The sequence below is a fragment of the Apodemus sylvaticus genome, chromosome 1 (assembly GCF_947179515.1).
Source record: "Apodemus sylvaticus chromosome 1, mApoSyl1.1, whole genome shotgun sequence".
Lineage (NCBI taxonomy): Eukaryota > Metazoa > Chordata > Mammalia > Rodentia > Muridae > Apodemus > Apodemus sylvaticus.
This window is the reverse complement of record NC_067472.1, coordinates 725,189-738,965: the sequence shown is the minus strand read 5'-3', so window position 1 is coordinate 738,965 and position 13,777 is coordinate 725,189. Positions and strand designations below refer to the sequence as shown.

General features: G+C 43.9%; 1 protein-coding gene across 1 annotated transcript; it reads right to left on the bottom strand.

Moving 5' to 3' along the window:
- Window positions 1-12,425: 12,425 nt before the first annotated feature.
- Window positions 12,426-13,538, bottom strand: Prlhr (prolactin releasing hormone receptor). Its single transcript, XM_052171609.1, has one exon. It carries the CDS (start codon window positions 13,536-13,538, stop codon window positions 12,426-12,428), a length of 1,113 nt encoding a protein of 370 aa, XP_052027569.1.
- Between the last annotated feature and the right edge of the window lie 239 nt (window positions 13,539-13,777).

Sequence of the window (13,777 nt, the reverse complement as noted above, 5' to 3'; positions counted from 1 at the left end):
CATTGGGCCAAGCCAGAGGGTCTTCCTGGGAATGTATTAGTCTCAGATCTGTAGCTGGAGAGTAGAGCAAGCAGATGTCCAAACCCAGAACTTACTTGTAAAAGTTGCTGCTTTTCTCGTTGCTATGGCAAAATAACTGTAAGTAACTTAGGGGAAATTAGGCTTATTTTGGCTCATGTTTCAGGACATACAGTACACCATGGTAAGAAAGGCACAGCTATACAGCCCAGCTCCTGCCTCTGAATAAGATTCCATTGCCTACATCTCAGTTCATCAAGAGACAGAAGAAAGAGAAGGCTGGTGGTCAAGTGTCTTACCATTTCTCCATTTTTATTGTCTGGAAATCCAGACCACAGACTTGGTGCCACCTACATAAAGGCCAGGTTCTTCCTCTTGGTTAATTCTCCCTGGATATGCCCTAAGAGTTTCTTAATCCAGTCAAGAAAAGGAATCAAAATCAACTGTGCTGGCTAGTTTTTATGCCAACTTGACACAAACAAGAGTCATTTGAGAAAATGTCTTCTGTTGAACATTTTCTTAATTAGTGATTGATGCAGGAGGATCCAGCCCACTTTGAGTGGTGCTACAGCTAGTGGCATGGGTGATGGTCCTAGATTCTATAAGAAAAAGGCTGAGCAAGCTAAAGAAGCAAATCAGCAAGTAGCACTTTCTGTGGCCTCTGAATCAGGTCCTGCCTCTAGGTTCCTTCCCAGACTGTCTTCAGTCATAAATATAAGTAATAAAATAGCCATTTTCCTCCCCAGGTTGATCTTGGTCATGGTGTTTTATCACAGCAATAGAAACCCTAATTAGGACATCAGTTATCATGGTCACCAAGCTATTGACTGTTATATTTGGGATATATGGGAGCCAAATAATGAAGTACTGGACACATTCAACTCACTTGGCTCATTGTTTCCATAATCTTACCCGGTGTCTTAGTTAGATTTCTATTTTGTGGTCCACAAATAATTATAATGAATTCATTTGATAGCATAACCATCCTCACTGGTTTAATAGCCTGTGGGTTAAAAGTTATCAGAATAGGAAGGATGTTCAGAACACTCTAGAACAGCCTCTGCCAACCAAAGCCGGAAATCGGACACAACATTGTATCCCAGAGAGAATTGCACAAAACAGCACTACCTTTTAAAAGATAGAGCTAAATTAATGCGCGCACACACACACACACACACACACACACACACACACACACACACACGGATGCTGGGAGAAGGCATCAGAACATGGGAGAAGCCAAGTATGCAGAGGCTTTTCTGTCCAGTACTGTGTTGGATGATGTCTTTGCTATCAACCATCAGAATGGACTTGGTGTGTGATGTGTAGCCTCTGACCATTCCAACCAGAATAAGAGAGTCTGAAACCATGCATACCCAATTCACATTGAAACCATACATACACAATGTACAATGAAACTGTGAAGACCCCATACACACTAAAATTTTGTGTACTGGTTGGTTTTGTGTCAACTTGACACAAGTTGGAGTTATCATAGAGAAAGGAGCTTCAGGTGAGGAAATACCTCCATGAGCTCCAGCTGTAAGGTGTTTTCTCAATTAGTGATCAAGGGGGGAGGGCCCCTTGTGGGTGGTGCCATCCCTGGGCTGGTAGTCTTAGGTTCTGTAATATAGCCAGTGCTTACCTGGACTAGAGAAACAGCCTGAAATGAAAAAGCAGAATCAGTTTTATGCTGTGGAGCTGTGACCTGTTCTACCAGCTATGGGTATCCAGAAGTTTTCTTGTCTACCACAGACCTGATCACATTCCTAGGAGCATATGTTGAATGCAGAGATATGCACATTCAACCCTGAGTTACTACAGAAACTGATTGTGAAGATAATGATAATGAATAGATTGTGAAGACACACATCCTAACAACCTTAACAGTGGACATGAAAGATGGACACATGGTCCAGTGTTACATTGATTCTTCCTTTGTACAGATAACCTGATTTCTATTCAGGCTTCAGCAGCCACCCCAGAACAACATTGCCTGATGATTATTATAAAGAACACCTGAGGGATAATGGCCTGATAATGACTGCCACGACTGTGTGTTTTGTAGGGCATCCCTTCATGCAGCAGCACATCCGGCCTCCTTCCACTAGAGTAGAAAATAACTAGCAGCAACACCAGAAAGATGAGGGCAGGGTGATAAATGTTTGCCAGAGGGAGCAAAGGAAAGGCTTAGGAAAGCAGGAAATCATCTTGGGAAGCATCTGCAAAGAGCACAGGTTTGTTTGGCTGAGGAATCAGCTGTCTCACAGAAAAACACTGGTTCTCAACATGCTGGTATTGACCCCTTTGGGGTTAAATGACCCTTTCATAGGAGTTAGAAAATACAGTTATTTACATTACAATTCATAACAGTAACAAATTTACAGTGGTGGAGTAGCAATGAAAATAATTTTGTGGTTGGTGGTCACCACAACTTGAGGAACTGCATTAAGGGTCAAAGTGCTGGGAAGGTTGAGAACCACTGCATAAGAGAAAGCCTTTTGCCTGCCAGAGGATGGGAAGCCATCTTGTTGTTACTGTCTGAAGGAATTAGCATGATAAAAGAGAAAACTTAAAGTAATTGGGGAAGTTGTAGGTGAATGTGGAGTCTCCTTAAGCTATATCTCATCCATATTTATGAGCTCCATGTTTCACGAATATCTTAAGGCATTAAAAGAAAGAAATGAAGGAAGGTAGGAATTAACTTTCTGCCAGTTCTCTGCTGAAATAAGTAGTGCAGATGCACATAGAATGTGAGTCACAACATCTGTGGGCGCTGGCAGATCAACATTACTGATCAGTGGTTACTCAGCCCAAGTCTCCAAAGCTATAGCTTACCACATCCCAGAAACTGACACACAGGCTTGCCTCACTTCTGTTCTTCCCTAAGCATGTATCATAATCGGAGGAAACGCCACATAGGAACTTTAATAGGCAGAGCCTAACTGAAGGAAATGGGTCACTGGAAGCAAGCATTTGAAGGGTATACCACATCCCTGATCCACCATGTACAGCCTCTTCCTCTATGTGCTCCTGCCACTGTGATGGTCTTATTCTCCATGGGCCTAGAGCCAATGGCACTAAGCACTGTGGACTGAAGTCACTGAAACTATAAGCCAAAATACCAACTTAATTTTCAATATATTTTTTTTATTTTGAATATGTCTTCTCTTGCACCACCTACATCAGGATTCGGGTCACATCAATGAAGAAAGCACATGGTATTCCTCTTTCCCTGTTGTCATAGGCTTATAATTTAGTCCTGAAACTCATTCTCTCTGCTTCTTATTCTAAATCTTCCATGGTTCCCTACTATATCTCCTAAAGGGCCAGGATCTTATGGCTGAATTCCAAGTACGATATTATTGTTGTTTCAGTTGCAGGCTTTGGAATGTGTAGCTCAACACTATCTGCCATGGTGACATCTTTGCAAAGTTTTCAACTTCCCTAGATGTTTGTTTTCCTCTCTGTGATATAAGAATAACATGGTAAGAGATGAACAATGTAATGTCCTTGGCACTGTGCCCAACACATAGCAAAAACAACTAATTTAACCAACTTTATTCATCTTTCAGGGCCAGTCTGTCCCCTCCCAACTTTTGTAAGGACAGCCTACACTCTCCTATTATACACCATCCTGTCCTAACTCTGCTACCTCTGAGGCATGTTGGTCTAAAGCACCCTCTTCAGTTACTTAAGGTTCCAGGAATCCTTTAGAGTCTGAATGGAATGGCACTTTCCATGAAGGTTCTAGATACCCCAAGGCCAATTATGAGCAGTGCCTCTACTGAATTTTGCATGGCATATATCATTTTTGTGATCCTTGCACCTGCCTGAGAGAGGTCCAGTTTCCTGCAAACAACTTTTGCCACAAGCTCCCTCTCCATCCTAAGCAATACTTAGGGCTAGTTCCATTTCTCCTCCAAAGGCTATAGCTCCTCTAGAGACAATCTCCTCCAAATGACCCTTCTTAAAGTTTCAACCCTCTTATTCCTAGATTGAGCATGATAAAAAGCCACTCTGGTGCTTCTAGCCATAGGTTACTATCCCATCCTTGTATTACACTTCACCACGCACTTATGTAGTGAATGAACCTCTACTATAGCTAAATGTGGGTTAAAACACTCAACTGATTAGATAAGATAAAGTACTTTGCTCATGGACCTTCTGGATTTATAGTCCCAAAGGAGATACTCCCTGCCACCTTTCTCCTATGTGGAAGTTCCCACCACTGACAATTAATACGGGTAGGCAATATTACCCTGATTTGATGGCTAATATTGTCAACTTGACATGGTCTAGAGATCACCTTGGAGAAAAGCCTCTGGACATGTATGTGAGAAAATGTCTAGGTTGGGTCACATGATGTGGGTGGTAGTCTTTCATGACCTGGAGTCCTGAATGAGTCAAAAAGAGATTGAGTTGAGTTGGGCAGTAGTATTCATCTCTCTCTGCTTCCTGACTACAGACACATTTAACCAGTTGCCTAATTCCCATCATGAATGCCTGGACCTGCAAGTTCTGAGCCAAAATAAGGTTTTCCCTCCATGTGCTGCTTTTCATATATTTTGTCACAAAGGAGAGTAACTAATACCAAGTTTGACCAGATTGTTTATTCTGGTGCAGCTATACAGGGAAAATGACCAGTATCAATCTCAGTATAAGCGTGTCAACTACTACTTTTCCAGAAAGTAACACTGATCTCAAACTTTGCATTTGTATCCTGGAGAGAATTAAAGGGCAGGGGGCTTGGACTAGGTAGGAAATGGGAATACATGGAGACCTGTCCACAGGAAAGAGTTGTAAAATTGAGAGGTTTTGATAAGTGTTCTTATCATCCACCTGCCTATAATACTGATGGGGGATGTTGTACCCACCACATTTGTCCTGCAAAGAGCAGTGGCTCAGAAAGACAATATCCTCTCTGTTGTGGATGGGCCTGATGAATAAAGGAACCAATCACTGGGCAAGTAGGCAGGACTTCTGGGTTAGAAGGGAGAAGAGAGGAAGCAGGAGAAAGTTAATCCTCTTTGGAGCCAGGACAGCAGATGGGTAAGATGTAATCACTAGAGTTTCCTAGTATCATGGTGGATCCACAAGGGTTCGTCAATGGAGGGATCAGATTTTAGTAAAGCTTACAAAATTAGGTTTTAGTTATTGTGCCCAGACATTGAGTTACCATTATTTCTGAACTAAGTTTGTGTTGCATTTTCTTTCACAGGGCAGTTCATCTGGGTTCAAGAGAGAAAGGCACTTCAGCCAAGCATGAGTTTGCCTGAGGTGCTACACAAAGGCTGTGGGGGATTTGAAGCACAGGGATGGCATGGTAGCGACTCACCAATGGGAACCTAGCGAGCTGGGTGGAGAGATTGTGGAGTTCGGGAGTCAGAATCTCCATGGGATAAAAACAGGTCGGCCATTGCCTGCCAGTGCATGGCCAGCCAGACCCTCAGGGCATAGGCACAAGTGCAGGAATATACCAGTTCTACCTTTTTAATACTTCACTCAACACCTCTCAAATGACTCTACTTATGAGCACCTAGTCTGTAGCTTAGACTCCAAATCTGCCCGCCATGGGGTAGCCACTTCCTTGAGCCTATCCCTGAGGTGAGGACCCAAGGTAGGTGTGATTATGCCTCCCTCGCACCTAACTCTGATTCCCAATTCACCCACAGAATCTCAATTTGGTTTTCTCAGTACAAAAGAATCCTTTTCTTCTTTGCCAAGCTATAACAAGGGGTGGTGGAAATGACCACAGCATGGCACTCCATTCATCAGTGGCTGTCATCCAGAAGGAGGATATGTGCTCTGGGACCAGGAGACTTAGCCACCAGCAAGCCAAGAAGATATTTTGTGAGAGCCAAGAGACAAAGCAGGGAATACTTAAAGGCACTGGCCATTTGCTACTTTTGGTGTATCCTGTTTCTTCACTCCAACACTAGAAGCTCAAATGAAACCATTTGACTTTTGACTGTTTGGGTCTCTTGAGAGCCTTCAGTTAGGTTTATGAAGTTATGTATTCTGTGAAAATCTGGGCAGATCTCTGGGGCTGAAACTTGACTGTGAAACAGCAGATAGTCCTAGATCCCACAGGGTACAGGAAACACTGTGAACTGCAGCCCTGGACACACCTGGTCTCATAGTACAAGCTGCCTTCTATTACATCAACAATGGAGTCAATGGCTTCTCCTTTACAAGAACCAAACAGAAGATAAGTGCTTGAATCCTATCTTCTTCCTATCCTTAGGGCAGAAGGTATTTTGTCCCTTCCCCCCACAGCATTTAGCAGTGACCCTCCTGGCTGGCAACCCCCACCCTTCCCCAGGCGTTATCTCCGGCCTTAGTTTCGTTGAGAACAATAAGGCCGATTTCACCTTAACTACCAAGGCCGCCTCAGCTCAGCTCCACCGGGAGACCAGCAGAAAACTGCATGACTGAAAGCAGACAACCCGCTGAGAAGAAGATCCTACGAACTCTCGGCCATTTGGGGGGCAGGGTGGTTTTTCCAAAGATTATAAATATTGGCTAATTGATAGTAAAGTCGGTCTCTATGGGCAACTGTCCTCTTGACTCATTTCTCTTTTGCCCCCTTCCCGTTAACCTCAGAATTCTCTTCCAGGTATTCTGGTTTGTATGTGGCCGCAGGCGGCAACAGTGTTTTATTCAGACAGGAGGTATTTTATAAGTGGAGAGTAGCAAGGACAAATGGCAAATCATAGGAATAAAAATGAAAAGGGGAAATTTGAATGGCAGAGAATAGTTCATAAACCTGTTAGGAGGCTGGAGAAATGGCTCAATGTTAAAGTGCACTGGCTGCTCTTCCAGATGTCCTGAGTTCAATTCCCAGCAACCACATGGTGGCTCACAACCATCTATAGTGAGATATGATGCCCTCGCTGGCATGCAGGTGTACATGCAAATAGAGCACTCAAATACCTAAGATAGATAAATATATAAATCTTTTAAAACCTGTTAGAAATGTCTGTACATGGTTGTCACAGTGAGGCTTACTGCCTCCAAAGACTGACTTTGAGTGTCTAGGCTTTGGTGAACCATGACTAACTCCCATCCAATCTGAACATCTTCTTTTCCCAATATCTGTACACTAGCTTATTTCATGTTCAAGAAGAGTAGAACTAGGGGAAATATGTTTATAAATCCATTTTTAAATGATTTTTATTTTGAGAGAATAGGCATGTGTGCCTACAAATAACTGAATGTATGCTCTGCTCTCAAAGGCCAAAAAACAGTGTCAGTTCCCTTGAAATCACAATTTTGTGAACAACCCCATGTAGGTGCTAGAATCTAACTCAGGTCTTCATGACTGAGCTGCAAGTTTCACTGAGCCATCTCTCTACCCCACCGCCATAAATTCATTTTTAGTGCACTTATTTTGGGGGTATGTGTATGCCACAGAGTAGGTGGAGGTCAGAGGACAACACTAGAGGGCCTGTTTTCTCTTTCTACCATGTGAATCCTGTAATTTAACTTAGATGGTCTGTCTTGGTAGCAAGCACCGTTTTATCAGACAAGCCATCTTGCTGGCCATAAATCCATAAATAATCTATATTCACGAAAAAATCTTGTTTTAACTTTATCATGTTTTAAAATGTTATAGACCTTATTTATTGACCCATATAGTGTGTGTTTTTAGAATTTTCCAAGCTATATATTGGAAATGGTTGATGAAATACTGACCATTAAGTGTTTATCTGTGACAGGATTTTCCCTGTCCAATCATGTTAAAATATTAGGGCAGCACGAGACCTGTGATTGGATAGGGAAAAGGTAGGCAGAGAGTTGCAGGGTCAGAGAGTGAGAGTGTCTCAGAGAGAGGGGATAGGAAGGCCAAGAAGGAGGAGGATGAACAGGAAGAAGAACCAGATTCAGCATGATTTTATTAGCCTTAGGTAGTTACGATATCATAAGGTTAGAATAATTGGGATAATTTGTCTAATCTAGGTGGGCAACTCTTATCATTATCAATTGGTTCTGAAATTATTATATTGGCATCTTGTAAATTGAGAATTTATTGATACTTAAATTTGATTGGTTAAGTATAATCATCAAGAGTTTGATGGGGCTGGAGAGATGGCTCAGTGGGAAAGAGCACCAACTGCTCTTCCAAAGGTCATGAGTTCAAATCCCAGCACCCATATGGTGGCTCACAACCATCCATAAAGAGATTTGATGCCCTCTTCTGGTGTCTGAAGACAGCTACAGTGTACTTACATATACTAATTAAAAAAAATTTTAAAGAGTTTTGATTTACTTGGTTACTGGAATGTGGGACCACTGACTACAGGGGTTTATGGTGGAGAAGGAAGTAGTGGCTCCAGGGACAAGCGAGCCAGAGCTGGGAACACGACGATCAGATGCTGTGAGGGCACCCGGGTTGGGGGGCCAAATAGAGTTACTGCCAGTAAGATGCCCGGGACTGAGAGTGGCCAGCAGTAGTTCGGGAAGCCTGTCAGACCTTTTTAAATATTTCCCAAAACATTTTTCTATGTTCATGATAGCAGAGAATATCAACATGAAATCCTCCACTTCTCTTTTGATGGACCTGTGGATTTAGGCTCCATCCTCTGAGGTAGAAAGATCTTAATACCATACACTAAAATGCTAGCATTGTGTAGACTGGGGACAGACAGTCACAGGAGAGTCAGCATAAAGAGTTTATCTCTGGAATTAGTAAAACCTGATAAAATCTAGGCTGAGCACTAAGATTTTCTTGGAGTGACTTTGGAGAGGCGTATTAATTCCACAGCTGGAGGTTGTACCACTGATGTAATATTTAATTATGTCAAACACACTACAAGCCCCAGACTGAGAAACCACCCAGGCTGACTCAGCAACAAAGATATCTCACACATATTGCAAAGAAATCAATGAGTGGATATAAATCCATTACAGACAGGCATTCCCAACCTCTCTGTGTGAGGGATAAGTATTGTGTTTCTCCATCAAGGGATATTCTTTTTTTTATTATTCGATATATTCTTTATTTACATTTCAAATGATTTCCCCTTTCCTGGCTCCCCACTCCCCGAAAGTCCCATAAGCCCTCATCCCTCCCCTGTTCCCCCATCCACCACTTTCCACTTCCCTGTTCTGGAATTGTCCTACACTGCTGCACTGAGCCTTTCCAGAACCAGGGGCCTCTCCTTCCTTCTTCTTGGACATCATTCTTACATGAGTGTCCTTCGAAGTCAATTCCTGGCCTTGCATCTGAAAGACTTCTAGATGTTCAGGAATGAGAACCAAAGGTGGTCCAACAGCTCACCAGAGAAAATAAACCTGAAAATGAGCTGCCCTGATAAAAGAGCAGCCTAAAAAAACATCAGAGCAGCTAGACAAGGTGACATCACTTGGAATATTGTTACTTCGGTGTCCCTCACACTTGCTATTCCCAGGTCACTGTTGCCAACACATATTGAAATACCCCTCTGTCAATTCGGTGAGATAAATCTATTGATCACATGCCAAACTCGAGGCTTGCTGACAATGCTTGCAAAAAGGATTACAGAACCTCCTGTCAGCCTTGGGAAGAAAGGCAGCTGCCAAGTTCCAAGCTGGCTCAGTTCCCAGCTTTGGTCTTGACTCACTTCCTGCAGGAGTAAGCCTGCCTACTTGTCTAAGACACTTGCTACTAACCAAAAATGAGTTATGAAATGCAATTTTTATGTATAAGCCTATGCAGATTTCTCTGGAACCCATCTCTGAGAGATGTTTTTACAAGTCAGTTAGTTTGACAAACTGTTTCCAAATATCACATCGGGTAACAATTGATCACTTGCTGTTCAGCTGCCAATTTCACAATATGCAAAGATGCTTATAAGCGAAGCCCAATTCACCACCCTCTTTAGGCTCTCCAGAAGATTTATACAAATGTTTAAAACTTTAAGTCACTGCATGACAAACTGGTGGCAACCTTCCTAGTTTAGGAGGGACAGCTTCTTCTCACAGTGTGGCCTTAAACTAATTAGGGAAATTTTTGTTTATTTTTAACACTTTAACAATGAAGTCTTAGACTATTTCATGATGGGTAACTTTATAATGCAGGTTAGCTAAAACTGAATAGCATTCCTTCTAAACTGATGTGCTACACAGGAACTGCTTGGATGAATGCCTAAATATTCTAATCATGAGGATTATCCTCTAAAGCTGACAGAACAGGGATTATCTAAAGACTGATGGGAAGACTCAAACTGTGATGTAAAACTCACTGTCAAGTCCAGATTCTTAACAACTTCAGTGGATAAAAGTGAAGCATCACAAAGGCATTTCTAAGCAGGTTCAGCCTTAAGGTACTGTGCTTAGGCTGCACATTAAAATCTCCAGAAGTGCTTTGAAAAATGCAGACTCTCAGACCCCATCTCAAATCTATTAGGCAGGGGTCGGAGGAGCTGACAGGGATTGGCATCAATGTATTTTGTTTGTCTTGGTTTATGTTTCCCCAGGGGTTCTAAGAGCAGCCAAGGCTGAGAACCAGCAATTTCAAAAAAAAGACCGAAAATTGACAAGATCCTTCTCTAACTAATCCCACTTCTTCCCTCATTTCCTGTTCTTCCCACAGGAGCCTATTAAAAGCACTCTCTGGCTTTGAGCTTCACCAGGAAACACAAAAGCCCATCTCTGGGTTGCTTAGCAAATACAGTTGTCTGTAACACTATGTTTGGGAGTGGACTGCATCATTAGAATATAGGTTCTCCATGCTCCAGTCTCCAGATGAAGCTCAGAGTCAATTAGGTGCTACTGCCAGAGGTAGTTACCATCTCCCATCTTAACCTGCTTCAACCTTTTTCGGTTTATGGAATGTAATCCTGTAGCTACTAAAGTCTTCTGGAGCTGCTTAGCACAAATATTCACACCCCATCAGCTGTAGATGTGAGCTCTGAACCCTTGTCATTTTGGTACCATACCTTCTCTTATACAGTACTCAGATAAATGAGCTAGTCTCTTTCCAAAGGTAATAGAAGAGAGGGGAGACTTTCCTGGAGTGACAGTAGAGCCCCATATACTTGCTACAGACAGTAACTCACACCACACACTTGACAAGTCCTGGGTTGATAGCACGAGGATGTGAATCCTATCCCAAAGCTCCGTCTTTCACCAATCCCAGTAGCTGCTTCAGCATCCATTATTGAGGCTCTTGGGAACTGAGACCTCAAGTACATTCCTCATTAACAGAACTCTGAAAAGGTTAATGTGCTTATAGTCAACCCAGATTCATGCCCAAGAGCTTTCACTGTTCCTGAAACCCTGAAAGTGATTAGCATTTGAACTGTGCATCTTGTGGATGGAAGTTTATTTTTCTGTGCTATCCTTAAGTAATCCATTTCAAGCCTTGGCTTCTAGGCTGATATGTTGCAAGAATCTCCAGGGAGCAGGTGCTGAGCAGTCAGATGGCAGCTGCTGATCTGTTGAAATTCAGCAATTAGAGGATGCAGGAGAATGCTACAGCACACAGTTTATACTGAACATTTCTGTCTGGTGGTAAACACTGCTTGTGCGTGCATACACACATACATATGATGTCTCTCCTCACAGACAGGTACATGTATCCTTAAGAGAATCACATCTTCCCATTTGCCTGTCTCTTTAGCAATTGATTCCTCTCATGGAGCCCAGGCTGGTCTCAGATTCCCTATGTAGCCCAGGGTGTTCATGAACTCCTGCTCTCTTTTTCTACATCTCTTGAGTTATGGGCTCAGAGGCATGCACTATCACATCTGTTGTGCAAGACTTGAACCCAGGGGTATGTGAGCTGTCTACCAACTGACCTGCTTCCTTCATCCTTTCAATATGGTAGCTGAGGAGTTCAAAAGAAGACAAGAATAACACCTCCTGAAATGTAACCTGATACTGGATTTGCACTATAAATTCAAATGATTTTAAAATGAAAATCTTTTTGGAACATAAAGATCTTACTCAGGAAATGTTAAAATCCTGGATATTGATTTGGAATACATATTTATTTGAAATCATAGTGAATCCAAGGCTCAGGTTGACAAAACAGTCATTATATCTCATCTGGGGCCTTTTAAAAAGGTAAAGTGAAAATCTTCACCAACCCCAGCATCACATTTAAATTCCACCCACAGTGTATGCAAGGAGAAAAAAAAAAAAAACCTGCTTTTGATTTATTTTTCTGAACCCAGAAAAATAGATGTGTTTTGCTTTCAGGGGTAGACCTGATAAATCTGCTTCTCTCTCCCCGGGTTCTTCTACTCCAAAACCCACCTAACATTTCACAGAAACACAAAAACCAGACAAACAGCTAGTCAAGAGGGTTGGGTGGGAATTTGCATGTGTTGGCTTAACTCTGGTGCTGGGAATAAAATCTCACGAAGACCTCTGGGGCTAAGGGATATGAAGTTCCCTAGCTCAGACCTGGCAGAATGACATCAGATGACCACACTGACGGTCATGTTCTGGCCATGAGGCACAATCTTGCGGGGCCAGGACAGCAGCATCTTGCGCAACTCCTCTCGGAAGCTGTCATGCAGCCACGCGTAGATGAAGGGGTTGTAGCAGGCAGAGCTCATAGCAAGCCAGTGACAGAGGAGCTGCACTAGCCCGAAGGCGTAGGGGTCGATGGCACCGGGGTCCAAGTCCCGCAGCAGGTTGAAAATGTGCAGCGGCAGCCAGCAGACTGCGAACACTACCACCACCACCACCAGCAGGCAGAAAGTGCGGCGGCGACGCGCTCTGTCCCAGTCAGCTTGGCTCTGGGTCACGCTGCCAGGCACCACGCGGTTCCGCAGCTTCACTGACACCCGTACGTAAGACAAAAGGATGGCCAGCAGGGGGAGCAAATAGGTGCCTAGCAGTAGCCCCCAGGCATAGATCTGGCGCTGGCGCTCCTGCGAGCCCCAGAACTCTTCACAGAGACGCACGTCGTGGAGCTTGAGCTCCACATGGTAGGTGTGCACCGCAGCCGGCAGCGCCAGCACTGCAGATAGAGCCCAGATGCCCAGCACCGCGTAGGCACTGAGCCTAAGTGAAATGCGCCGACGTAGCGGGTGCACCAGAACCACATAGCGGTCCAAGGCGATTGTGGTGAGTGTGAACACCGATACGTAGACGGTGACCGGCTGCAGGAAAAAAACCAGGTGGCACAGGCCTCCACCGAACACCCAACCGCGAGGTTCAAAGGCATAGGCCAAGGTGAGAGGCACACAGGCGGCACACATGAGCACATCAGACAAGGCCAGGTTGCCGATGAGGAAGTTTGTCACGTTGTGTAGCCGTCGCACGCGCGCGATCACCAGCACAAGCAAGCAGTTACCCACCAGACCCACGACCACCACGATGCTGTACAGCGTCACGATCAGCCCCTTCAGCTGGTGCACCAGCTGCAGGCTCTGGAATGGCGTGACTGCTGGAGCTCCGGGACCCGTCGCAGACGTGTTCCCCTCGGAGGCCTCTGTGCTCTGGTTAGCTGGAGTAGAACCGGCTGGCGACAGCCCAGAAAACAAATCGGGGTCTCCAGTGGTTCCAGTGGGCAGTGAGGTCATGGCCACCTGTTCAAAGGTAATCAAAGTTGTCACTTTCCGTCTTCTATCAGCCCCTCATGTACCTTTTCCCATCACCCAACTCTCTTGGACACAAGTCCCAGAACATTAAACGCAATAAATGCTGTCCTTCCAGTTCTATAAAATAAGCCTAACTAACGCAGGTGCTTTAAGCAGCTCCTATTCGTGGATAGCTCTCAGTTCCCGGAAGGCAGACTGGAAAGCTGGTCCCTACCTGTGAG